General features: G+C 39.0%; 1 protein-coding gene across 2 annotated transcripts in view; it reads left to right on the top strand.

Annotated features, from left to right (window-relative positions):
• The first annotated feature begins 5,972 nt into the window (after positions 1-5,972).
• Map3k7 (mitogen-activated protein kinase kinase kinase 7) overlaps positions 5,973-27,761 on the top strand; it is a 65,442-nt gene continuing 43,653 nt past the window's right edge. Inside the window, exons 1-6 of one of the 2 annotated variants that reach the window (XM_006975286.4) lie at positions 5,973-6,159; positions 19,080-19,190; positions 21,197-21,262; positions 22,572-22,617; positions 23,907-24,045; positions 25,585-25,709. In XM_006975286.4, coding sequence (XP_006975348.1) covers positions 6,040-6,159; positions 19,080-19,190; positions 21,197-21,262; positions 22,572-22,617; positions 23,907-24,045; positions 25,585-25,709 — 607 coding nt within the window. In that variant the 5' untranslated portion in view covers positions 5,973-6,039. The remainder of the gene's footprint in view (positions 6,160-19,079; positions 19,191-21,196; positions 21,263-22,571; positions 22,618-23,906; positions 24,046-25,584; positions 25,710-27,761) is intronic. The other variant, XM_006975285.4, reaches the window with a different exon arrangement.

The raw sequence follows: 27,761 nt of genomic DNA on the forward strand, positions 1-27,761 counted from the left end.
TGTACCAATTCCACATGCCACTTCTTATACAGTAAAGGATTTAGAGACAGACATTTAATACTTACTATAATTTCTACAGCTCCCACTAATTCCTATACTTACTTAGAAAACATTATAATAGTGATGGGAATAAGCATAGCTCATGCAGTGTGATATTTAGTTACCATAGTCACTCTGGCTTCATATATTAAAAGTTTATCTAATTTTCATTTATAGGTTCAAGATAAAACTGCATGGCTTTAATAATCCACATTGAGATTGTCCTCTGCACTTCAGGCTAGCAATCCCATTAAGGAATACATGCTATAATTCCATTTCCTGAAATTTTTCTTCCATTTTAATTCTTTCTTAAGCATCTGGATACTAGTATTTCTTTCTTGAACTCATCAAGTGTGAGAGAAGGAGGGAATATTAAGGATCAAAATAATACACTGTTTAGAGCTGGTTTTCCCATTAGTTTATTTCCTTTAACTACTTGAATACCTCTGGGCATAATTAAAAGACTCTTACTTTCCCTATATTGTGTGTAAAGTGTGTTACATGATTGAGTTGATTAACAGTCGATAGTTCTCTCTTAGAGCACGTTCAGCCCCCAGAGAAGACTTTCAAATGGGAATCTCTCATTCATTGGAGCCTCTCACCACTGAGAGCAGCTCTGTGGGGTGCTGGGGAAGCAGAGGACAGTGGGAAATGGACTGCTTATGAGCAAGAATGCAAAGTGAGTCTCTCTGCCTTGCATGTCTCAAGCACTCCAATACCGTACTGACTGTGACTTTGGCGGGAGTGGGGGTGTTGTTTGTTGAAATAATGAATAGTAGATGGCATCATTAAAGTGGAAAGTTTTAATTTGTGATTCCCTGGGGCTGTGTGAGATGAAACACTCTTACTTATCCCTGAAAATGAAGCCAAATTGCTTCCGGAACTTCTTCTGAGAAAGATCATCTAAAGCATCTATTGATATAGCCTGTGAAATAAGACATTTAATGAATGTGTTTTTAACAAAGAATACTATTTCTGTGAGGTCTGTTTTCCTTTCTAAAGCATGTTCTTATCTGTGTAGGGTTCTACCTTTTTTTTAAAAAAAATGTGAGTTACAGGAGGAAGCTTCAGCTTGCCTGGGAAACTCAGAAACTAAAACAGTTAGTTAAAATACCAGTTATTTTTAAAACAATCATTAATGCCACCATAATAGTGTTACTAATCTTTAGACAGCAATCTATCAAAACAAGCTAAATAGTATTAGTGTTTGGTAAGAAGATCTAGTTTAACTTTGGAAACTCTGGGAAGAGAGAGTCCCCTAAACTGACCACTGCTAACATAGCAGAGCTACCTGCTAGGAGAGGAAGCATTTTCAAAACTCTCAAACATTTTAAAAGCAAACTTTCATTACAAACCGGTATGCTAACTACACATCAATTTCATCTACTTATTAAGTCTTCTCCAATGATGTTACAGAAAACAATTGGTTAACTCAGGCTTTATATGTAAAATAAACTAATGTAGTATTTACCAGAATCTATACTCATTCACTTTCTATAAAGTGTCTACTGAACTTCAGGTATTGCTCTAAATCCTGATCAGTATTTGTTCTAGTCTTTTCTTTTGTTGTTGTGGCAAAACACTTTAATCAAAAGTAATTTAGGAGAGGAAAGAGTTTAAATGACCTATACTTCCAGGTCACAATGCATCATTGAAGGAAGTCAGGGTGAGAATCCAGACATAATAACCAAAGAGACATGCTGCTTCTAATTACCTCTGCTCTGTGGCTCATAGTTAGCTAGCTCTCTTATGCAGCTTAGGAACACCTGACAGGAAGTGGTACTACCCACTACCCAGTGGGCTGGGCTCTCCTACATCAATCAAGACAATCCCTCACAGACCAATTTGATAGAGGACACTGTTCAATGGAGAAGTTTTTCAGGTGATTATAGGCTGTGGCAACTCAACAGTTAATGCTAACTAAGACAGTAAGGTCGAAGAGACTGGGACAGAAAATAAACCTGTGACAAAATTAAAGAAGTCACATAGCTAACTATGTAGAAATAAAACAGTAACAGATAGAAACTGAAAGGGTAGGGGCTCAAGGAAGTATGACATTATTATCTCTGAAGTTGTGATTGGGCTGAGACCCAAGTGATAAGATAGACATTCCTGAGTAATTTAGGAAATAGGAAACTCAAGTTATGAATACCTGACCTATAAACCAGCCAGCACATAGGAACAGAAATAACACACACACATACACACACACACACACACACACACACACACACACACACACACACACACGTTAAATAAATGAATGAATGAATGAATAAATAAATAATAAAAATAAATAAAACAGCAACAACAACAAACACCCAAACCTAACATTTGAGGGGCCCAGAGCAAGAGTACAAGCCGAGGGCCACATACTAAACGTTTAAAAATTATACACTCCAAACAAACTAGTTAAAGACAACAAACTAAAGATGTTCCATCCTACCTTAATAACATTCTCTTCAGCAGAAAATGGTAGTCTGAGCAAAGCTATCCTCTCTCTAACCTGTCCCCTTCCCCTGGGTTCAAACCCACAAGACTTTACACATCCCCAGATGTGGGCACCCCAACCTGTTCATCCAAGCTCATTTATACACATTCTTCTTCAGCCACTTATCAACCTAAGCCAGACTCTACTTTCAAGGGTAAGCCAGTCAGCAGTTACGCTATCCTGTGATAACAGACTCTCCTAATCATCAGGACTTAGTGTCTGTGATGAATAACTGTTTCCCCCAATTTCACACTCCAAGGAAGGAAAATATGAAACTAATAATTATTTCAGGATTAACTAATTTTATGTATCAGTCACTCTTCTAATTTTTCATATTCCACTGAGGTTGGTATTAGGTAGACATATTGAGGTTGAAAGTTTAATTTATTCAGGATATGTGGCAGAACTGAAATAAGAGATTATATTAGAATTCTAAAATCTGTGCTATAAAAGACATACATCCTAACAGCAATTACTTAGCACTTGTCTTCAAAACACAGACAAACTAAAAATGTTCTAGAGAAAGTAAAATTACCATAAAACCAAAATAGCTTTTACCTAACAATACCTTAACATTAGATTTAAGTACATGATGTTCATCTCAGTAATATTTATCACTAAAAAAAGCAGATAATTGAATAACAGTCCATCAATATCCTTCCTTATCAATTCCCACACTTCTCAGTTCCAAAACCTACTGTTGTGGAATATTAGTTTAAGATGTGTTACACTCATTTATATTGTGGAATATTTGTGTAATGTAATGATTCAAAGATGTGTTACATTCTTTTATGTTGCATTTATTTAACTCTGTAAAGCTGTGTTACTTTGTCTGTTTTCAAACACCTGATTGGTCTAAAATAGAGCTGAACGGCCAATAGTTAGGCAGGAGAGGGATAGGCAGGGCTGCCAGGCAGAGAGAATAAATAGGAGAAGAAATCCAGGCTCTAAAAAAGAGTGAGGATGGAGAAAGGGAAGGAGAGGAAGAAGCCAGGGGCCAGCCACCCAGCCACCCAGCCAGGCAGCCAGTCATGAAGTAAGAAGTAAGAAGGAAAGAAGGGTATATAGAATAAAAAAAAAAAAGTATAAAGCTCAGAGGTTAAAGAAAAATGAGATGTTAGAAAAGCTGGCTAGAAACAAGCTAATCTAAGGCCAGGTATTCATAAGTATGAATAAGTCTCCATATATTTATTTGGGAGCTGGATGGCAGGCCCCCAAAGAGTAAAAAAATAAAAATAAAATAAAGCCTACCTTCTTTTTTCTCAAAATTATGAATCAGATCAGATTCTCACTAGAAACGTCATTACCTATTAAAGAGCAGATTCAAATATTTCACTCTTGAATCCCAACCCATATCCACCAAGTTAACCCAGAAAAGTTTCATTACAGGCATTTATCAGTTGCATGGCAAACCACCACTCTGATATTCAAGCTTAGGCATTTATATTACATCTACAGGCAGATACAGACGTCCAAGAGGTCCCAAACCCAGTAAAATTTAGTATTCAGAAGACCTCAGAAGTCACTGTCACAACAATAATACTGAAGGTCAAGACCTTGGGTAAAATTATCTAGAAAATGTGTACAGCAGGAAGAAATTTATTCTTTGTCATCCATTTAACAAATTGTCATTGTTACTCGACTTAGAAAATGAGAATGGTTAGCTCACAATAGCTTCTTGCTTGTCAAATACAACCATCTACTTGCAACCCCAAGCATGGCTTACTTACTTTTACTTGCATTAACTTAGTTGGCTACTCTTTCATTGGAAAGCTTCCCTGTAGTAAAACTGGAATCTCTACCCCTTCTTCCTTCCATTTCAGTCTCCATTACTAAAGTCAGAACTTGGCAGTCTCAGAAGTTCATCCTTGAGCACTAAATCTAACTCCAGTATTCCTGCTGGTAAATAACTAAAATTCAACACGTAGCTTAAACTAAAAATTGTGTTGGTCATACAACATGGACAATACTATCCATCTTGGGGTGTTCTGATCTAACTTGTGAGGCTCAAACTTGAATTGCGAAGGTATTGATAAGTACTCTATGAAACATACAGCACTAGCATTAAGGCAGGAAAGGAAGAATTATGGGAACGTAAAGGAAAGGAGCCCCTTACTCAGAAGTTTAAGCTCGTCACCAAGTTAGAGACAATCAAGAATTCCAGTACAATTAACACTTGCTATGAAGACTGCCAACATCCCTTTATATAAAGATATTTCATGTTGAACTAGCAGTAGATCTTGCTTAAGGTTCAAGCCTCTATGCCCTTCAAGTAAGGCCTTAGTCCTTTCCTAGGTATCTTCTGGGAATCTCATAAGAGTACTAACTGTTTCCAGAGAAGTTATCCTAACTCAAGCAATCTTGGAGTCTGGAGTTTTACAACATCAATCGTAATCTTGTTAGCTATTCTTCAGGAACCACTTTACAATCTCACTTAACTCCTTAGCAAGCCATCAAAGGCAATGCCTTCAAAGGTCAGCAAAACCCTGTACATAAACATTGTGAGGACAATGAATTCTTCTTCCAGCTTTGCTCCATACTGGCTCCTCTTAGGATTCTTTTCCTTGGTGTGCCTAAGGGTCCAGCTTTGCACGATGGGAAGTCTCTCAAACTCTTCAGGTTGCTGCGGGCGACCGCCTCGGTAACTGGACAAAGTTAAACAATTTTAACCACTTTATGACTTGTATGAAATTTTATCAGTCTTACACCACAATGCTAACTTCTATCAATGAACACTCCTATTTCCTGGTGTTACTCAGGTTACGCGCACTAACTACTTTTCTCCGAATCCCTCAGGGCTCGGGGGGGGTTAGCTCAAAGTCGCAGACACAATGCCGCAAATGCCACACCGCGGACACATTTCTGCAAATCGTAAACGCTTCTTCAACAGGTCACGAGTGGAACCGAAAATTAAGAGGCGCCAAAAGAGCGCGACACGAACAACCACCCTGCCTGTCTGCAGACGGCTCAGAACAGAGGAGGGGGACGGCACGACACAGCTCGAAAAACAAGCAATAAGTTACAGCGTTTATCTTTCCCGCGGGCTCTTGCGGGACCAACCGAACGGCCCTCTGTCGGCTTCCGCGCCCGTTCCGTCCGCGCACTTTCATGACGTCACCGCGCCAGGTATCGCGGTACCACCCTGCCGCGGCGGCCCCTTCACAAAAGTCTCGCGAAACTTGTTCCCCGGGCCCGCAGCTCGGCTCTCGCCCTCTTCCTCGCCACCCCTACCCTGGCTTCTCTCTCTCTCTCCCAGTCACAAAACTTCCCGCGTCCGGTTCCTCAAGCCTCGCCTCCTTCCTCCCAGTTCCGACTTCAGACCGGAACTGGAAGTGTGGTGGGCGGGGCCCGCCGACGGAAAGCGCTGAGGAGCCGAAGCCGGGACTCGGCTGTGGCCCCGGTCGGTCCCGCGCCACGGAGCGCCCGGCGGCGGCGCGGCGCGGCTCGGGGCTGAAGGGCGGCGCGCGGGCGGGTGGGCGGGCGCGGCCCCCCGGGCGCCGCGGGGGATCATGTCGACAGCCTCCGCCGCCTCGTCCTCCTCCTCGTCTTCTGCCAGTGAGATGATCGAAGCGCCCTCGCAGGTCCTCAACTTCGAAGAGATCGACTACAAGGAGATCGAGGTGGAAGAGGTGAGCGAGGCCGGGCCCTGCAGCCCCGCGCCGCCTCGGATCGGGGGCGGGAGGCGGCTTCCGGACGGGCTGCGTGGTTGACTTTGAGTCTGTGACGCTCTACCCGATTACAGATGTGGTCCACTGTTCGATTATCCGTAAATAGATCGGGCACAGTTTGACGGCTGCGGAGTCTCGGTTCGCTGCTGGTGGTGTTAAAGGCCAAGGGTGACTGTGTGTCTGTGTCCGTCTGTCTGTCTTCTAGCGTGCTGTGATACGAAAGGATGCTCGGGACAGGCTGGTAAAGAGATCCGTCTCACGGTGCTTTGCCTGGTCCCGGCTTCTTTCTGAGGTACCATAGAGTAGTTCTGTCTTCTTTTGAGCTAATGTAGATTAATTCCATTCTTTAGCGACATGAGTCTGTTATGACAAGATGTTTGAAATGTGCAAAGAAAGTGGCACATTCTGCAGAGGCGAGTAATGATGATGGTGATAGTCAGAATATAACACTACACCAGAAGTCACTGTTAGAAAAACCGAATAAGTTAAACCTTCAGTTGGAATTTCAGAACAAACGTTTCAGAGTGTCTTCAATACATCACCTTTTTTCAGATCCATAGTGGGGTCAGTTAGTTCTAGAGTCTTCATTTTTACAAAAGAAAAACTGTGTATATATGTACATATATACATATATACCTAAAATGCAGCTTAGAACTCGTTAAAATTTTGGTTAGAAATGGTTTCATGCAGTTACTATGAGTTTATCCTATTTTTAAGCACTTTGTGTTTTCTGTACCTCAGTGTGTGGTTTATTGAAGTAAAGAGTTAAGAGTTGCAAGCTAATTAACACTCAACACATACATGTTTACCTTAGATGATTATTAAGTCTTATCTTGTTATCACAGAAAGAACTTTAGAGATCACTGTGATCGTTGAGAACATGGCTGTCTTACAAGTGTGATAAGAAGAGTGAGGTTTAAGACAAGAGGGTTGGGGGGTGGGATAGACCACTGTGTGACTTGGTTTCTGTCTGCTCTCTGAGTGTTAGTTTCCTTAGCTGTAAGATGGGAGTAATTGCTACTTTTTCAGCGTGACAAATCCACTTGAGCAGTGTATGCATAAAAGCCAAAGTAGTGTCTGACATATAGTTTAGGAAATAAAGTTCAGGAGAGGAAGGGCAACCTGCTTTAAGGTCAAATGCTAAAAGAAGGCCTTTTTTTTTTAAGAGGAAAACATTTATATGTGAGGGTTTTTTTCCCCCCTCTTTGAAGCTAAGATAAATTCCTCTTTTTAGAAGCGGGTAGTTGATCCAGCTTTCATGGATAACATTCTTTTTTAAGACTAAAATTTCAGTGAGTCATTATACAAGAATTGCAGTTTTTAAATAAGCGTTTACATGTACTCTGGCGAATTGCTGTGCTTGGAGACTACAAATTGTTATATAATAATAACTTGTACTTCATGGTCTACCACTTGTTTCCATAAACTTCCTCTGTTTGATTCTTTTTTATGCACTACTCTTTAAAGCTTTCACACTCTTGCTTCATTGAGGCCTGCAAGTTGCTAAGGGAGACAGTAATCAATTGAATGCTCTCAACCCAAAGCTGGCCCACTTTTGAAATGTGTTTCATTTTAGTGCCTAGTTTATTTTCATATTCTTGATTTAATTCAGGCCTTGCTGGTGTCAGAACCATTACATACTCTCCACTATAGTCTTCATTTGAGCCTGTCATACAGTGTTGTATAGGCAGTGGTGCACCACTAGCACTCAGTAGCTATTCTTCAACTTACATTCCACCTCTAGTTTAAATCATAAATAGAAAAACAGAAAGATGACCCAACACAAAAACAATCTTACATTGCTTTCAGTGTTTTATATGGACAAGTATATCACCTTTTAAATTAAGAAAATAGTGGCTCGGGGTGTAACTCAGGATAGAATTCTTGCCCACCATGCTTGAGGCTTTGGCTTCAATTGCAGCACACAAAAAGTGAGTTAAGAGAACCATATTATTTATTTCTCAATAACAATATAATGGAATTAGCATTATACAAAGATAATTAGAAGCTGTGGTTAAAAAAAGCAATCTAGCTACAGAGCAGATGTGGAATCATTTAATAGATACACATTTCTAAGACAGCAGATGCTTTCCATCACTGCATTCTTAGTATTGCCGCTCTTCACTATCAACATTTAACTCTGCTGTCAAATTTATCAGTTCTCTGCTTCAGAAATCTACATGGGTACTTAACTCTTAAAAGTCATTCAGTTTTTAACCTTCTTGTACTTGAATGAAAAAAATTAGAACTATAGATGGCATTGAGGGTGAGATGGTTAAAAAAAAATCAATGTGGTTTGGTGAAAAATGTATTAAGCTGAGTATGTGGAAAATTAGGTGCTGTATGGATTATGTCAGAATATATTTAGACAGGTCATTCATTTTGGAGACCTGTGATTTCTCTCTTGAATTGACAGGACGGGATCATTTGTCTATTCCAATTGTAAAATAAATAACCTGTATCTTCCTGTTCTCCACAGTAAATTTAGACATTCTCAGACAGTAGTCATAATCTCCCAGGTAAGGGGGTTGGGTAGACAGCCCATTTTATAGATACTGACTAGTGATCATAGAGTTTGATTTGCCAAAAGTAACATCAGTGGTAGAGCTGGGTGTTTGAACTTTCTCACTCATGAGTCCCTTGTTCTTTCCTCTAGATTTACAATGTCACTGCAGTACTCCATAAAGGAACCTTATTCTAGAAATGAAGATACAAAATACTGATTTCCTTCATAGGAGTTGGTCCTCCTCATCTGACATTTTCTTGTCTATACAGTATGCTAAGGCTCAATGGAAGAATCCTAGGATTAATTACATTTTCAGAATCATGATGTCACAGTTGTAGATGTGGTATAGCTCAAGCATATAAGCCATAACTTGACAGTTGAGTGACCCTCAGCAGCTCCAGTAAGTGGAGACAGGATTGAAGCTAGATGCGAAATAAATTCACTTTCGTTGGTTCAAAATATCACTAGTGAATAATTGTCTTTGCCCTTGTTCCTCTGAGCATCACATAACTAGTTCCTTCTCACCATTCAAGTCCTACCACAAATGTTCCTTCCCTAGAGAAGCTCTCCCTAATCAACTTGACTTTGTTATTTGTGTTGTCCTTTGTGGCACTTACCTATAATTGAACTGTGCATCCCTCTGAGACAGATGTGAAGTTTTATTTACATTTCTAACCCTAGTGCACAGCACCTAAAGGTGTTCTCCATTGTTAACTGTTTGTTGAGCCAGTAAACAATTATCACAGCAAAATTATGAGAATTACATGCACATCTGGTTTTCTTGTATGTGGTAAATCAAAGGTTAATTTACATAATTTGCCTAAGCCAGCATTTACACGAGAAATGAGATCTGGCTCTTCCCAGTCTTGATTCCCTTCTACCCCATTATACTTAGCAAATACTTAGATTTAGCAGGGGTAAAAGATACTATGAAGAACCAGGTGCTATGAGTGAGTCAGTCATTAAGATGGACTTTAACTTAAGTACATAGACTGTATTTATAGGGGTTACTCTGTAAAAGAGTCCCAGAATGTTGACCACAACCAAGGATATTGGACATGTACAATCACTCTTTTTATGTGTGTGCTTATGTTTTATTGAAGAGGCACAGAAAAGGTTTTGTTTTTAAAGCTAAAATATTCTAGGATGAGACTATGTAGAAAAAACATTAGCAGTGACTATAAACTGTTAGGCAACTAATTCTAGAGGAGAGCCTAAAATTATAGGGCCTGAATAAACTGAGTCTGTGGGTTTGTTAGTGGCTAGTTAAAAATATCCAAAAATAATCAGTACGTTCTTCTATGTGAAACTGGTGGCCACCGATCTCAATAGAAATCGGGAATGGTTACAATAAAGAAATGGCTACAGAGATTGTTTGTGTATCATACACATGTTGCTGAACAGATAATCTGAGCATATCATTTAAAGGAAAGGCTCATTAAGTGGGTCAGGTAGGTATTAGTTGCTTTTACATTGCTATAATAAAATATCATGACCAAAACCAACTTACAGAGGAATTGATTTTGGCTTACAGTTGTAGAGAGTTAGATGTTGATGGTGAAGACATTTTGACAGGCTTTAAAAGACTAGAAGAACAAAAAACCGAAAGCTTCCTTTTTATGTTATCAAGTCTGTCTTGTCAGCAGTTCTACTCTGTGACAGTTTATTAATAGATATTGAGGCTCTGAATAGCTGGAGACGCCACGTCCTAACTAATGAATTTAGGATCTATGCTTGTTCTGTCATGTTCCAGATTTCTTGCCAGAATAATAGTAGCATAGCTAGGGGTCCATTCATCCAGTGCATAGAACAGAGCCAGACCAAACTGACAGCCATAGTCACTGAACTAAATAAAATGGAGACAATTAACATGAATCATCTAATGTTCAATTGAGAGTCAAGAGTGTACAGCCTTTTCCATTACTTTAGTTTAGGTGTTTAGGTGTTGGTTTTTAATCTTATTTACATGAAGGAAAGGAGTAATTAATGTTTCATACTTAAAGGAATTAGGCTGCCTGTGTGCATGTTCACATCTATGTAGGTGCACCTGTATACACATGTTCATGGAATCCAGAAGACCTACAACCAGAGTTCTTCCTCAAGTACCATCAACCCTCTTAGGACAAAAAATCTCTTGCTGGCCTGAAACTCACCAATAAACCCCAGGGGTCTGCCCATCTTTGCCTCCCCGGTGCTGCAGTTACAAATGTGGGCCACTACACCAAATGTTTTAAATTTAGCTTTTAGGTTTGAACTAGGTCCTCATGCTTGTGGAGCAAAGACTTTACCAACTGAGCTCTCTCCCCAGCCAAAAAAATTAATATTTTAATTGTTTTTTGTGTCTTTAAGTAGTAAATGCATGATGATTACTCTATATACCATCTCATTTATTTATTAAGGATTAAATTTGAATCTGTTTTACGAAGCTAAATTGTTTGAAAATCAAAAGAGCTAAACCACGGGAAAAAAATGCATGCAACAAGAGAATCTAAAACATTTTAATTTAGAAAGAAATGCTTTTAAAATCAGTGTCTTTATATTTCTCTATTCTGGTTTTACAAAGAAGTGATTATAAGACATATCTGAAATCTATTTGCAGGTTCACCATTTTAATAAACATGTATGATGACATAGATATTTTCAACCTTTACATGTTCTCTTTTCTACATTGTTAAGAAAATTGTTCTATGTGGAAAATAATGTGATATGATAGTATAGAAATTAAAATTGATATAGAAATTGTGTCATGTTATTCAGTTATGAAAACAGTCTGCAAAGCTTGTTTTGTGAACTTGAACTAGAAATGAGGTAGCAAATAAAGTATAACTTTATTATTTTGTAATTGTCTCCTTCAGTTTATCACTATATCTCAAGGGTTATCTTTTTGGGTTGCAAGCTGCTTTTTGCAATATTGACTTGTCTTTCTAACAGTGGACATAATTTTCTTTTATGTTTTTGGTTTGGTTTCTCATAGTCTAGACAGGCTAGTTTCTCTCATGAAGATCTGACATTTTATATTCTCAATTAGTATAAAAATAAAATTTGCTACCAAGCTATTGGCATTTTAAAAATAATTTATTTTTTAATTCTTCCAGTTGTGAAAATTTCCTCCACCAGCCAAGTGTTGTTTTACATTATCAGTCTGAGAGACAGAGAAAGAGTGGACTTTCTTTTATTATTTTTATATTTTAGGTGTACGAGTGTTTTGCCTGCATGTATATCTGTGTACCACATAGGTGTCTGGTGCCCACAGAGGTGAGAAAGGAGCATCAGTTCTCCTAAGAGGTATAGACTGTTGTGAGCCCCCATGTGGGTTCTGGAAATGAAGCCTAGATCCTTTGAAAAAGCAGTCAGTACTGTTAACTGCTGAGCCATCTCTCTCCATCCCTGGAAGTACACTTTCTTAACTAATGAGTCTAGGCTACCTGTTGTTTTGATCATTTCCTAGTAAAACAAAACTCATTCTGTTTTGTGTATATTGTGGGATGTGTGGCCCTTGATAGAACATGTGAAGATACAGTGTGTTAATTCAATGAAAGAGTCAGTAATAGCTGACATTAACTTGTAGTTCTTTACTGGAATCTGATCAAGGCTTAAGTTGTAATAAACTTTGTCCAAATAAAACTTCTCAAGAATGTAAGGTTTGGATTAATTAGAATAAATAACACACTCTATAAATCATTTTAAGATTAACGAGCGTACACATGCACATCACAGAACACATGTAGAGATTAGAAAACTTTCAGGAGTCCGTTCTTGCCTTTCATTTTGTTTGAGACTCTTTTTTTCTCTCTCTGCTGCTGTGCTGCATGGTTCTAGGCAGTTCTCTTCTGCTTCCCACCTCCCTGTAGGTGTGCTGGGATTACATTATATCCGGGCCACTACATCTGGCTTTTTGTGTGGATTCCAAGGTTGAACTTGAGTTGTCCAGAGGGATGGCTCATTGGGTAAAAGCACTAGCCATGAAAGCCTCAAGTTGGTATTTGACATGCTAGACCTTTGTAGTGCCTACAGTACTATCTTAGTTACTTTTCTAAACTTAGAATGTATTGGGGAGGGGGAATTGCATACAGTTTCACAGTGTGAGTCCATGACCATCATGCTGGGAACATGGCAGCAGGCAAGCAGGAAGGCATGGTGCCAGAGAAGTAGCTGAGGGATTACATCTTATGCACAAGTTGGAGGCAGAGAGGAAGAGAGACTTCTGAAACCTCAAAACACCCCACCCCCAGTGACATACCTCCAACAAGGTCACACCTCCTTCTCTAAAGAGTTCCACCAACTAGGGACCACTTATTCAAATACATGAGCCTATGGGGGGCCATTCTTATGCAAGCCATCACATTCCAGCCCCTGGTCCCCATAGACTTGTAGTCATATCATAATGCAAAATGCATTTACTCCAATGGTCTTTCACAGTCTCAGCACTCGCTGTTTAAAAGCCCCACATCACTTCTGATACTCAATGCCTAGAACCATGCAGCAATCTCTTAACTATAACCCCCTGTTCAAAAGTAAATTACATACATCCAACATACAGTGGCACAGAAAATTACCATTTCAAAAGGGACGAAAGGGGGCATGGTGAGGAAATTGTGGAACAAAGCAAGACTGAAACCCAGCAGGGGAAGCTCCAAAACCTGTAGCACCATGTTTAATGTCAAAGGGCTTAGGTGACTCTTCCAGTCTCCCAGTCTTTCTTGGGCTGTCTCTGCTCCCTGATTATATTTTTCTCCTCAGCAGCCATCACACAGCTCTGGCACCTCCAGCATCTTAGGGTCTCCATCACAATATAGGCTACACTTTCACAGCTTCATGCAGGGACCCTCCTGCCACCCACCTGATGACCTGATGTTTGTGACTTTCCAGTGGATGATTCTACAGTCTCTTTACTACTGTATTATTCCTGACCCTAAACCAGGATCCTGGCGGAAGCTCTCAAATTCTGCTCTAGGTTTGGGGTGGAACTTTGCCCCCTCCAGGAATTACATTTGCATACACTTGGATCTGTTGATGTTTTGCTGTGTTTAATGTTGTTTTCTTAGCTTTAGATTTCTTAGGCATTTCCTTTTTACTAGTTAGAGAATTAGCTGAGTGGGGTCTTATCCTGAGGGTGCCTATCTCTTTATTCCATTCCTAATCAGACCTCTACTTATCTCTTTTAATACAAACCAAGCCTCCAACATTGTATTTCCTGGTCCGTCCCCCCTCCCCAAACGGTGTGTTTTGTATTTCTTTTTGTCCTGTGTGCTCTTTTTCATTGTGGATCTGATTAAGAGTGGTCACTAGTAACTATACAACTGAGTCAATACTAGACAGTCTTGAAATCTCCTCTTCCAGTGACATTAGTCCAAAATTCTTCAATTTAACCTTAGGCAGATTCTTAGGATAAAGGCTACCAAGCCACATGCTTTGCCAGGATGTCACAAGAGTGGCAATTTATAAAAGAATGAGTTTATTGAGTGATTGTGGCAGGAAACTTGACAACAGGCAAGCGTGGTACTGGAGCAGTAGCTGAACACATATCTTATCCACAAGTTTGAGGCAGAGAGAGTGAGAGATTGGGCCTGACTTGGGCTTTGGAAACCTCAAAGCCTACCCCGTGACACACCTCCTCCAACAAGGCCACACCTCCTAATCCTTCCCTGAAACAGTTCTACCAAGCATTCAAGTATATGAGCCTATAGGGCTAGGTTATTCTCCTTTAAACTACCACAAGTACCTCCAGCTTGTAAAGGCAACTTAGATTATATCCTGAGCTTGGGCAGACACCTGGATGGGAACATGATTTTGGTATATAAAGTCATGAGATAGAGCACAAACGAGGAGAGGGGGTTCAGACAACAAAGACAAAACCTAAAAGTACTAGGATCTGAGAGTTGGACAGAGGAAGAAGAATTGGTGAAGGACTAAGATGGAATTATTCTTCATTGGTCTTCTAATGATTAACATTTTGGTTTCTACTATAGACAAAGGAATATCTTTTCATACTTGTCAGATTGTTTTAGAAGTCAAATTGATGTGTCAAAATGATCATACTTGTTTACATGTACCTTGATATGTATTACTGTCACCTGGACCAGATCATCTGAGGTGGCTTATTTATGCCTGCCAGGGTAGTTAGTACCCCTTTCTGCTGACTCAGTTGGACTCTTAGCAATGCCCAGTCATTCTCCATGTGGCCTTTCTGTATCAAGTGGGCATTTATCTCATGATGTTGGGTTCTAAAAGGAAGGAAATGAAAGCTGCTAAAGCTTCTTGAGCCCTGGTTCTGAAGGTTCCAGAGCATCCACTATACTACTGATAAAAGCCATTCTTGATAGACTTGACTCAAGGGAAGAAGCTGTGAACTCCTCAGTAGAGCAATCAATGGTAAAGACAGACAAGGACAGAAAAGACCAAAGGCAGCCATCTTGGAAGACTTGCTTTATGTGCAAGCTTCTGCTAGTCCTAGTCACTCTTGTTTATGAAACGGGGGAGCCCTTTTAAAAATCACCTCTCCACAGTTAACCTGTTGAATGTGATATGTCAAAAAATAGATGGTTGCTAGTTGTAGCATATTTTCTACTTCTAATGGCTTCTTCCAGTTTGATGATGTCAGTTTAAGTAAAGAACAACATTCAGTTCTCCCATTTCTGCTGTAAAACACAGCAGCTGGATACACTAGGTACTCAAGAATTGTTTCAGGAGTAAAGAAATGCAGTTTGCAATTCAGTTTACCACTGAAGAAAGACCTTTCTTCCTGCTTGCTGACTTGGTCTTCCCCGGACTGTCATTGATTCTCAGAAATCCAACTGACTTTGCATTAAGGTCTGATTGATCAGCTGTCATTCCATTTCAGGTCTCAGCCCTCCCTCAGTAGCCTCTTCCCTGTGGTCAGACTTGAATTTCACTTATCTTGCTCCTTTTGCAAGACTTTTTCCTGAGTCATTTCCATATTCAACTGAGGCCAAAGAAGCCTGGGGTAGAGCCTCCTCTATGTCGCCCTTGCCTTGTTCTTAGGCCTTTGTAGCTGCTCATGTTTATGGAGCACATTTGTGAGGCTGTCTGCCTTGGTCATCTCAGGGAAGAGTGTGCATGGGGAAAGGTTTGAATGTTTTCTACCATTGAATCTCCAAACCTGTTCTGGAAAGGGAGGCTAGTAAGGTCTGTAGAATCTACTGTTAGTGCTTGCCTTTGGCATTCTTAGCAGTTTAAAAAAAAAGAAAAGTGTTAGAAAAAAAATCTAAGTTCTATTATTGTGTAGCCTTGGATTTCTTTCCTACCTCATTTTCATCTCACAAAGTCAGTTTTTACGTACTTTCTTCTTTTTACTCCTGATATCTAATATTTTACTCCTAATAATGCCATATGAAAATGAAGTCTTTATAATATAAAGAAATATAATTATTTAAGCATTGTCTCCATGCTTATAAACTGACTCCTATGAAATCATGACAGTTATTTCTATCAGATGTTTCAGTAAATATGCACAACTTTGACATCTTGCTTTTCTCTATTACTTAGGACATGTTACTTAACTGTGTATGTGAAGTAATTTATGACTCAGATGAGAATGGAGATTTCTTAAGGCCATGGGTTCTTAGAGTGACTAGTTTTATTTCAGATTGTTTCATAAAATTGATTATTCAAAGCAAAAGGGAGTTTATCATGTATCCATTTGCTCACATTTTGTTCTCATGGTTTAAATTGAAAACTCAGTCAGTCATCATTTCATCACTAGGTGGCACTTTTGGGTCACAAATAGTCATGCATACTCAATGCAATTATGACAAGTACATAACCTATAAATACAGAAAATATTTGGGGTCTGACATTCTTTAGAATGCTAAATACTAGTCACTTTAATTCATCTGTGGGTACATGGTTGGAATATATTAAATTGCTTTATAATCATTCATTCATAATTAATAATGTCAACAGGTAGGCTGATCTATGTGCATCGTCTTAGTTTATTATGACCATGAAGTTGAAACCTTGTAAGACCTGTTTGCTGCTAATTTCCTGTGGGAAAAATGAGTGCTTCAGCTCCTTACACTAATTCACACCCAACCCTCAACACTTAATGTTTATGATTCTGTGACCCATGTAGATAAACTTAATTTAGGAACTCTATAGATACTCACTAGGGAAAATAGAAGCATCTCTGCTTTAGTGCCAAGAAAAAAAAAAACTCAGCTGTTAATTTATCTAGCAGTCAGAGTGAACAGGGTACCTAGCAATAAGAGTGAGTACGTAGGCAGAAACATTCAAACTCAAGCCAATTTCCCAGTGATGTTAAAGTAACTGAGTTGTGAGTATAAATCACCAGTGTTGGCTTCTTGTTCTTATTAAGGCTTGGAGAACAAGACAGTGGGCCCTCAATGCCCAGGATGAGGAAATGGAAAAACTCTCCAAACGAACCTGGCTTACTTGGGACCTTGCCTAGAGGCAGCCTGGTTACCTTTAAGCTGAGTATAGCCCATAGCATGTGGTAATTATGTGCTGTAGGTTTCAGATCCTGCTTCTGAATACTTTCTTACTGTGTATTGTGGGTAAGTTGCAACCTGTGACTGCTTACCTTTAAAATAGAAGAGTATTAAACATGCTAATCCATGAAAAATACACCACACTGCTCCTATCTTATGGTGAACACTGAGTATGAGAAATATACACACTGCTTTATATGACTTAGGAAATAGAATTGGAGCCATGGCTAGACTGTCCATGCACCCCAGGTTATAGCTTCTGCCCTAGAATCTCCCTTTTTCCTCTGTGGAGTAATCCAATGTAAATTTTTTTTTTTTTTTTTTTTTTTTTTTTTTTTTTTTTTTTTTTTTTTTTTTTTTGGTTTTTCGAGACAGGGTTTCTCTGTGTAGCTTTGCGCCTTTCCTGGGACTCACTTGGTAGTCCAGGCTGGCCTCGAACTCACAGAGATCCACCTGGCTCTGCCTCCCGAGTGCTGGGATTAAAGGCGTGCGCCACCACCGCCCGGCCCAATGTAAATTTTTTTAAAAACAACCTTTTGATCATTTCTAGCTACAGTCAGCTTTGCTCTTAAGGAGTTTTATATCAATGTGTCTGAAGTGAAATGCTCACCAAGGGACCACGCATCTGATTTCTGGTGTTAGAACCACTGACATTCTATTGTTGGGCTGCCTGCCATTGACTGTACTCCACTGTTGGTTCCCTATGTAGACTGGAGAGAGTAAGTTTGCCTCTTTAAAGCTGTGTACTTTATGTGTAACACGAGGAGAACATTAGCACCTCCTCTTGAGGCTGTCTAAAGAGGGATGTGGGCACAGCACTCTCTCAGTGCCCGCTAGTAGAAAATATATAAAAATGTGATGAATGGAGATGGACTTTTGCCCAAGGAAAGGGCTGTGCCACAGTCTTAGATAGATAGAAGGTGGGAGATTGGAGATGATGATGCCTAACTAACGCCCTTCATAATAACAGTCTAATCATTTTGATCTGACAGATATCAAGCTAATTTTTATTATTTTTTTATTTTTTCAAGTATTTTTAAAAATAGAACAGCTTGACAGAGCAATGTACCCATGTGATAGCCATTAGTTTTAGCAAGAATATGGCATGTGGTTGATCTGTATTCTTATAACTTTTTTAAAAGTAAAACTCACCTATGTGAAGTGTGATTTAATGACTTTTGCAAATTTATCCAATTGTCAGCCAATCACAGTCAACTCTCAAACACGTCGTCACCTTGGCAGGATACCCAGTAGCCATTTATATTAATTCCAGTTTTCATCCTACTCTGAGGCAACCACGGATCTGCTCGCTGTCTCCAGATTTTTCTCATAGGCATTTTATAAAAGAACCTTGAAATATATGGTATTGAGGGTCAAGGTTTTTTTGGGTTTTTTACTTAGTATAATGTTTTTCAGGTTTATCCATGTTGTTGCATATAGCCATATTTGTTTATTTTTCTTGCCTAACTATTTCATTGTACAGACAGTAACACATTTTGTGGGTACTTTGGAATGAGTCTTTTATCATATGTATCTTTAGTCTTTCTCCCTCTGTTCCCTACCCCTATTTCGTTATTTGAAAGCTCGTTTTAATTTCTTAAAATATTATATGTTCTTTTTTAATCTTTCTTTTTCTGAACCACTTCTCTACTTATTCATCTTGCCTTTAATTTTCTTCTGTGATTAAGACATTGCTTTGTGTCTTGTATTTTTTGTTTTTGCTTGAGAATGAAGAGGTTTATTTCACAGATTAAAACTGCATTTCATCCTCAGTCTCATGAAAAATTTATTCTTAGAAAATTCAGATAGTGGTGGTTTCTGAACCTTTGATCAGACTTAAAAACTGCCTGTTTCATACTGAACTGGGCCTGCTTCTGAATTTTGGGTTTTTTTGTTTGTTAATTAAGGTTGTCGGAAGAGGAGCCTTTGGAGTAGTTTGCAAAGCTAAGTGGAGAGCAAAAGATGTTGCTATTAAACAGATAGAAAGTGAATCCGAGAGGAAGGCTTTCATTGTGGAGGTAAGCTGCAATGTCATTTCTGTCCAGATTCTTCACCAGAGATACTCTGATCTTAAGGTGATAAAGACATTGTTTCTGAGTTTTCATTTTTCTGTGTATGTGAACCTCAGCAAATTTGATTGAACTGAAGGTAGTGCCATAGGAGTGTGTTTTTCATCCTTGGACTCCAAATCTGTTTCAAGGTAGTGTATTTTAATTTTGAAATGGTATTCTTTCCCATTACCTAAAATTAAGAATCTCTTATAATGTTGTAGAAATAATACACCTTACTAGTGAGAAGCTACTCCAACCACTTAGAGATTAATAAAGGAAAAGCTCTTTACGGAAAAAGCGGGGCCAGCTGTGGCTAGCACCTGAAGAGGAGCCTGCCTCAAATTGAAGATTTTTCTAACTGTATACACAGTGGGCTTTTGATTTCACATATGTTGTCATCCTTACTCTTTTAGGTCTCAGCCCCAGGTTACACTTGGAACAGTTTAAACAACACGGGAGACCACAAGTCTGGCCACTTATGCACATGGGAGATTTACACAGCACCAGAGTTTTCTTTTCATATGGTTGTTATCCAGGGTCTTCTTGCTCATCCGGCTGAATTACGTTTTTCTCAAGAAGAGAAGTGAGGGCTTTATGGCAGCCAGGGACTTAACAATGGTTGTGACCCTGTGCTGCCCCCGAGCTGCCAGATAGAGGCATGTTATGTGGGGATGGGCGTAAATCGCTGGTGAATCCTTGTGAGCAAATGTTTACATCCAGCATTGTAAATTTTGTTTATCTCTAACAGGCTGGTTCACACACTATTTATCTTTGGGGTATTTTGGAGGCAGTGATCCCTTAGCTAAATTCTACTTTGTGTGATTCCTATCTGCTAAGCAAGGCCATTGGTAAACCCTTTGTAACATCAATTTTATTACTTTGAGTTTCTTCTGCATAACGAGGTTTTGTGAAGTAAATCATGTTCCTTCTCTTGTTCTCACTGCTTGTTTGTGATTTGTTTGTAGGTCTGCTGGGTCGGTTATTACTAGTTTCTAGCTTGACAACTTCCAAAATTGTATACTGTTGTCTCATTTCAGATTCTCATCATCCTTCTGAGTTTATGCCTTGTAAACAACAACAAAAAATTTCACCTACTTTATAAGACTCAGAGAAAACAGGAGTAAATGCTTGAATAATGTGCTCTGTGAAGTTCACTCTAGAGTTTTACCAAGATGGAATATATTTATATGCAATAAATAAATAACAGTTTCTGTTAGGACAAAAAAATCATGAATGTCGACTGTAAAAAAAAAAAACTGTCCAGTGGCCTATGATAAAAAGGTTAAGAGACCTTAGTGGGCTTCCCATGAGCCAGTAGCATGTGACTGGATAAAAGAAAAAGTCAGGGTGGGGGCGGGAGAACACAGGACAGGACGGGAGCTCTCTGTAGTAACTCGAAGAGAGAAAATGGAAAGAGTGTGTATGTCATGTCAGATAAACTGAAGTTCAAATCCTGGCTATGGAATCTTTATCTGCTTAGCTGTTTTATTCTCTCTGGAACTTAACTTCAAGGTGTCATATTTAAAATGGAAGTAATAGTACCTATCTTCAGAGTCAGAGAAATCCAGGGGCACATACAGAATAGGGAAATTGATCACCTGTAGCTCTAATGAAGTAGCACAGCTTCCGGTGTGGGTGACTCGGTCAATACCATATCTGGGATAATGCCCTGACTTTTGGCAGCTTGTTTCTTCTGTTTGTCCTGACTTGTTCTTAACTCCCATTACAGCACTTTGTGCATGGTTTAAAGATTTCTCTGTCTTAGTATATTTGATTATGTCTGTGTTCCCACTTGAACTGTAGGACAGGGATTCCAGGCAGGGACTGGGGATTTCCATAGTGCTTGCTAGCTGGTAAACAGATGTTGCTGAATGATTTAAACAGATGGTCTATATGACAGTAAGAGTTCAACAACATGGTAAAATAAGTACCTCAAAAACTAGCACTTTTTAAGAATCCATAATTTGTTACAGCTCCGGCAGTTATCACGTGTGAACCATCCTAATATTGTAAAGTTGTATGGAGCCTGCTTGAATCCAGTAAGTGTTCCTCCTATTGTTCTATAAGCCCGTAGGAAACAGTATGGCAAGTGTATACAGTTTATATACTATGTGAAGCTATTTTGATCTGCTCTGTCTTAGCTTTATTTCTGAAAATGTTACACTTCCTGCATTTCATTTGTGTCTAGTCTTAACACAACAGTATGCTAGTGGAGTTGTCTCAGGTACCTGTTAGCTTTGGCCACACCATTTTATAAAGCTCCTTCATCTTGTGTAAACAACAGTTCTCAAAACTAATTTAATTTCCAGAACTAATATAATTTGTTTTTCTAAATTCTTTCCTTCCCCACCTATGGACCCCAGTAATTGCTGGCCAAGAGAGATCACCTAACATTCCTTATGTTATCACTCGTCTTATTTCCTTAGCTAACCTGACAGTGGCCAATGAGGGGCCACAAAAGGAAACTTTTCAATCCTTTCCCCTTCCTCTTTCCTGCCCTGTAAGCAAGCAGTGGGCTCTTCTTCCTATACTAGACCCCATAGGAATAAAAGCCTGCGCTGTCATGGAGTAGTAATCTGTCTGTCCTTGCCAACCTACACTGCCAGTAACTCACCTTGTTCTAGGACTTGATGTCCTAGAACATGCCTTTATTAGCACTGGAGAAGGTCCTCAAAAGGTCTTGTGAGTCTGTTTTGGCCTTGTGATCCGTATGTATATACATACATACATACATGCATACATACATACATACATACATACATATTGTATATCAAATAAAGCTTGCCAGAGGATCAAAGGACAGAGCCAGCCACTAAATTAAACATAGAGGCCAAGCAATGGTGGCACATAGCTTTAATCCTAGCACTGGGGAGGCAGAGATCTGTCCAGATATCTGTGAGTTCAAAGCCACCCTGGACTACATGAGATGATTCAGTCTAGGAGAGAAACAGGGCCAGGCAGTGGTTGCACACACCTTTAATCCCAGTGCTTGGGAGCCACACACCTTTAATCTCAACTCTGGAGATCTCATGCCTTTGCTACCAATATTTGGGAAGCACACACGCCATCAGTCCTAGCACTAGGAAGGAAGTGAAATGGCTGGGGAGACAGGAACAAGAAGAGCCTTTGGCTGAGGACTCAGAGACAAGTCATGATTCATGGAGTTGGTGAGGAGAGAAGTGGCTGTGGCTTGTTCCTTTGTCTCTGATCTTTCAGCATTTACCCCAGTATCTGGCTCTGGGTTTTTTTTAAAGGAATCATTTTCAGGGCAGTCAGACAGTTGAAGTAAGTTATCTGCAGGGAGGGCCCAATAGTGTCACTCCAGTAATTCTGGCGTGTTCCCTTTAGGTGTGTCTTGTGATGGAATATGCTGAAGGAGGCTCTTTGTACAACGGTGAGTATCAGCTAAACCTGCTTTTAGCTAGTAGATTGAAGCAATTGGAAAGCTTTTAATGAAAACTAAATTACCTATTGACCTTCACAATCTGCCATCAGAGTTCAGAGTTCATTTTGTTGTTTGCTCTTTTTCACTGCTAAGGACTTAGGGCAAAAAAGATGCTATGACATTTATATACATTTTTCAAGTTAACAATATTTTATTATGGTCAAAGCCTGAAGTAACAGTTGCTTTTTAAATAGATTTTAAAATGTGTTCAGTCATTTTTCTATCTTTTTAGTTTTGAGCCTTCATTTTAGAACTCTTGAGCTATATTTCATCTTACCATGCTTTATTGTGCGTTCTTTTCAAAACATAAAATGGTGAAAATTCACTTCACAGAGCATTTTAAATTGTTACTGTCTTAGTTACTTTCCTATTTTTGTAACTGTGAGCAAAGCAACTTACTAAAGAAAGCATTTAACTGGGCTTTGGTTTCAAAGGGTGTGGTATTGTGGCAGCAAGCATGTTAGCTGGGACCATTGAGAACTTACATCTTTATCTGAAAGCAGGAGGCAGAGAGCACACTGGCATGGCTGAGTCTTCAAATCTCAAAGCCTGCCTCCATTGACTGCTTCCTCCTCCTAATCCTTCCCAAACAGTTCCATCATATGGAGGCCAAATTTGTACACATAGGAGTCTATACTGGTCCTTCTCATTCAAACCACCACAGTTACCGTGAAAGAAAACTTTGTATTACCCTTGTGGAACAAAGCTGTCAACCTACAAATACCAACCTCATATATGTGTGAGTTGTCCCTATAAGCTTTATAAAATCGACAGCATTTACTTTAAGTTACCATTATTTTACGTAAACATTTAGTTAAACTCACTGATATGCTCTTCATTGTTAATTTGTATATAGCACTCTAATTTTATTTGAAAGAATTACTAGTTTTTAGCTACAATACACAGGATAGTTGTAAGCATCTGATATGGCCATCTTATTTTACTGTTTCTCTATTCCACCCTCATAATGAATAGGTTTGCTTATAATTTATGTGATTGTATGAAAGATACTCAATTTTAAAAGTATGGTAGTATTTATTTCTTTTATTTGAATAGCCATTTGGAAGTTATCTACTAAAATTTCTTAAACATGTTGTTTTAATCTAGAAAAGGCTTAGAAACAAGTCTAAAATATTTGTGAAAGATTCCCATTTGTGTTCTGCTGGTGCTTGCATTTATATTGTTCCATGTTACATGCAATAAAGTTCTTTTTAGTTTGTTGTGCCTTTCTCTTACAGTGCTGCATGGTGCTGAACCATTGCCTTACTACACTGCTGCCCATGCCATGAGTTGGTGTTTACAGTGTTCCCAAGGAGTGGCTTATCTGCACAGCATGCAGCCCAAAGCACTAATTCACAGGGACCTCAAGCCTCCAAAGTAAGTTTTAATGGTATGACACTGGTTTCTCCCCTCTTGCCAACCCAATTCATCCCTAAGTCAAGGTAATTGTCACTCTTGACTTTCTCTTTTCTCTTCCTTTTTATTTACATGATTATTTTTACTTAAATGTTTATCATCTAGCTGTTTATCTAAACTTACATTTTAGAATGTTGTCTGTGGGGGATGTTTTAATTAACTGCAGCTCTACATTATAATTAGAATCTATTAGCCTGTAAGTCCCATTCTCTACTTGTACTGTATAAAATTGCTCCTGCATAGTTTCCTGAGAGCTGAGACAAGTCTGAGTTACTGTTCCTGCTGCACTCTTAACAAGAACAGTGTCCCACATGGTGGACACTGCAGAACTGTGCCAGTGGTGTTCTTGTTCTTAGAGACTGAGCAGAAGCATTTCTGAATCTGGGTAGAGATGCAAACAGGCCAAATTTCACCATAGTGAGTGAGAATCCTGATACTTAGAGAACCTTTAAAAGGGTTGAACAATAATCTAGACAAAATAATGAGACAGAAATTTTGTTGTTGAATTGCATGCATAGGAAAGTTAAAATATGACAAAAGTGTTTGGTAGTATGACATTGTAAATTGTGGCTTATTTGCTTATTATAATCACATTGAATTAAAAGAATTTTCTAAATCTCTAGCTAGAGTTTAAGTAGAACATTACATACAAGAAGTTAATAGGATGTATAATTACAGCAAGTTTTCATTTGCTTCTGTTGAATAGTTACTCCAGTATGGTTATGCACATTTTATGACCCATCTCTATTTCTGTTTCTTATCAAAAGTAAAATTTGTAAGTAAATAGATTCTCTTTGGTAGTTGTATTTGAGTCCTAGCACCTAGGCAGCCGAAGTTCTGAAACATTGCTAGCATTTAGGCTATCGTAACTATACACGACTCATAGTCCTCCTCCCCAATACCATTCTAAATTCAGAAATGGTATTGAGATTAATCATTGAATAAACACATAAAATAAGAATCATTGGTATGGAGGTCTAGCTCAGTGATAGAGCATTTGTCTGGCATACACAAGTCTCATGGTTCAATTTCCTACACTGCAAAAACACATAAACCTATACTATTGGTTTCCTTCTGTGTTGATCTGTTACTTTATCTTCAGTTAGATAATTTGTTTCATGTTATGTTGCTGTTCTCTTAGAAATAAATGTTTGTGATTAAACTCCTACTCTAGGACACTACAGTGCTGCACTCTAGGAAGCTGTTAAACCTGTATCCAGCTGAACCAAAGGGGTGTTTGGTCAGGAAACGTCATGGGACTAACGATGGAGACATCAAAATTTGAATATGATGATCTCCCCAAGTCCTCTAGGTTATGACCATTTAATTTTTCCTGATATTCCTCCAAGCTGTTAGGCCATTATTCAGTGACCAAGTAGCATTTCATAGAAGTTTAATAATAGCATTCGTTTAACTTGGCTTTTTCCAGTTCTATAATTATCTCTTCTTTTACTGTAAAATCAAATACTGACATTGTGACTTTTGAATCTTTTACAATAGCTTGCTGCTGGTTGCAGGAGGGACAGTTCTGAAAATCTGCGATTTTGGTACAGCTTGTGACATCCAGACGCACATGACCAATAATAAAGGGAGTGCTGCTTGGATGGCACCTGAAGTTTTTGAAGGTATAATCATAAAAGCATGATATGGTTGGTAATCTGCCTTATTTATGTAAATCCAGGATGCATTGACAGCACTATATGTAGTGTACTTCTGAATAGTGCATAAAGGGGTCTTAAATGACTTTAGCCTAAGATTCCAAATTTTATGGCAGAATTTAAATTGGCATTTTCTGTGCAGATTCACACATATGTACAGCCAATCCTCATTGTTCACAGGTTGCATAATTGGGAAGCTGTCTACTTGCTAACCTTTAGTTGAAACGCTTTCAGAACTATTCCAGAAGTAAGGTCCTCTTGTACAACAGTACACATTTTGAGTCATACCCAGCACTGTCCGTGGTTGTTTCTCTGATGAGGGGAATAAGGGACCCTTTTGCAGTTTATTTAGACCCAGGCTTTCCCTTTTTGTGTTGGTGGTGGTCATGGTGATTTTCCTGTTCACACTATCCCCAGGAGTAGTGCTGCCTAAGTCCAAGAAGGCTTTGAATATGTAAGGTACATGAAAATATGTGTTAGCGGGTGTCCTCTCCAACATGCTCAAGAGTGCCGTGAGTTCGACACTAATGAACTACGGGAGTGTTAGCGGAAGAGTCTTTAAACACACACGAGACAAGGACATATATTGATTAATTGACAAAGACACATAGGAACCTAGTTCTGTATTTCCCCTGGGAGCAGTGGTTCAATGATTATGGAGACTTTTTAATAGGGTGTATATGCCTAAATATGGAGAATGAACTGTATCTTTGCACTGATTTGCTATCAGTTAAAAATTAAGAGTGCTGAGGTTTAGGTTAAGGGCATGCCTTAAAAGGACTGTGGGTATAGGTATGGTACCCGTAAAGAGTAAGCTAACATTTGCTTCTTTTACATCCCCGTAGCTCACTCAGACATCCTAAGATTAGTCCGTATATTTAAGTTTCTGTCTGAAAACAAGTTCTCTTTTAAGTGAGAGACACTGAGCTAAAGAAATGGGCTTTGTGTGAATCTCCATTTGTATGAATGCCATAATACTCAAAACACATTCAAGAATCAGACTCTACTTAGGGGCTTTGCTTTTCTTTTTGTTTTGTTGTTGTTTTATTTTGTTTTTCAAGACAGAGTTTCTTTGTGTAGCCCTAGCTGTCGAAGTACTTGCTCTGTAGACCAGACTGGCCTCGAACTCACAGATCACAGAGATCCACCTGCCTCTGCCTCCAGAGTGCTGGGATTAAAGGCGTGCGCCATCATCGCTGGGTAGAGCTTTGCTTCTTTCTCTCTCTCTCTCTCTCTCTCTCTCTCTCTCTCTCTCTCTCTCTCTCTCTCCCTTCCTCCCTTCCTCCCTCCCTCCCTCCCTCCCTCTCTTTCTTTTGGTGAATTTTAAAGTTTTTTTGACGCTTTGTGTTTAGCCACCCCCAGAGAAAGGAAATGTTATGCAACTTGTCACTAGATTAGCACTGTTACTCCTTGAAGGCCAATTACAAACTGTTGGACTAGAGGTAGGCAGATCTCCTTGAGTTTGAGACCAGTCTGGTCTACATAGTGAGTTCCAGGACAGCCAGGGCTACACAAAGAGACCCTGTCTCAAAAAACAAAAAAGCAGTGTTGGACTAAAGATGTTTAATTACATAAGATTAAATAATGCCTTTCTTTCATCTGGATAATGCAGGTCCCATTTCTAGTAATTTTGTCACTTATTTGATGTCACTTTCTATGCATTAGAGTGGCACAATATTGTAGTAAATAAAGCAAAGGGGTTTGTTATGCAGAGTAATTGTCATTTCTATTTTGAAGGCAACAAAGCCTAGACGATTAGGTTATGTAAATTTCTAAATTTCTGAAAGGTGTCATCAGGCAGCAGCTGTAGCCTAAATTAGATTGCTATGTGTGACAACTCTATATTATTGTGTACTTCTTTGCATGCAGATCTATCATTATAATAATTGGGGTATGGATTTTTTGTTGATGATGGTAGTTTGGTGTGTGTATATATATAAAATGTTGATGTATCCTGTCTTAGTAGTACAGTTTTGTTCATAATCTGCTTAGTTTTCATTTGACACTCATAATTTTAAT

This window comes from Peromyscus maniculatus, chromosome 2 (assembly GCF_049852395.1).
Source record: "Peromyscus maniculatus bairdii isolate BWxNUB_F1_BW_parent chromosome 2, HU_Pman_BW_mat_3.1, whole genome shotgun sequence".
Classification (NCBI taxonomy): domain Eukaryota; kingdom Metazoa; phylum Chordata; class Mammalia; order Rodentia; family Cricetidae; genus Peromyscus; species Peromyscus maniculatus.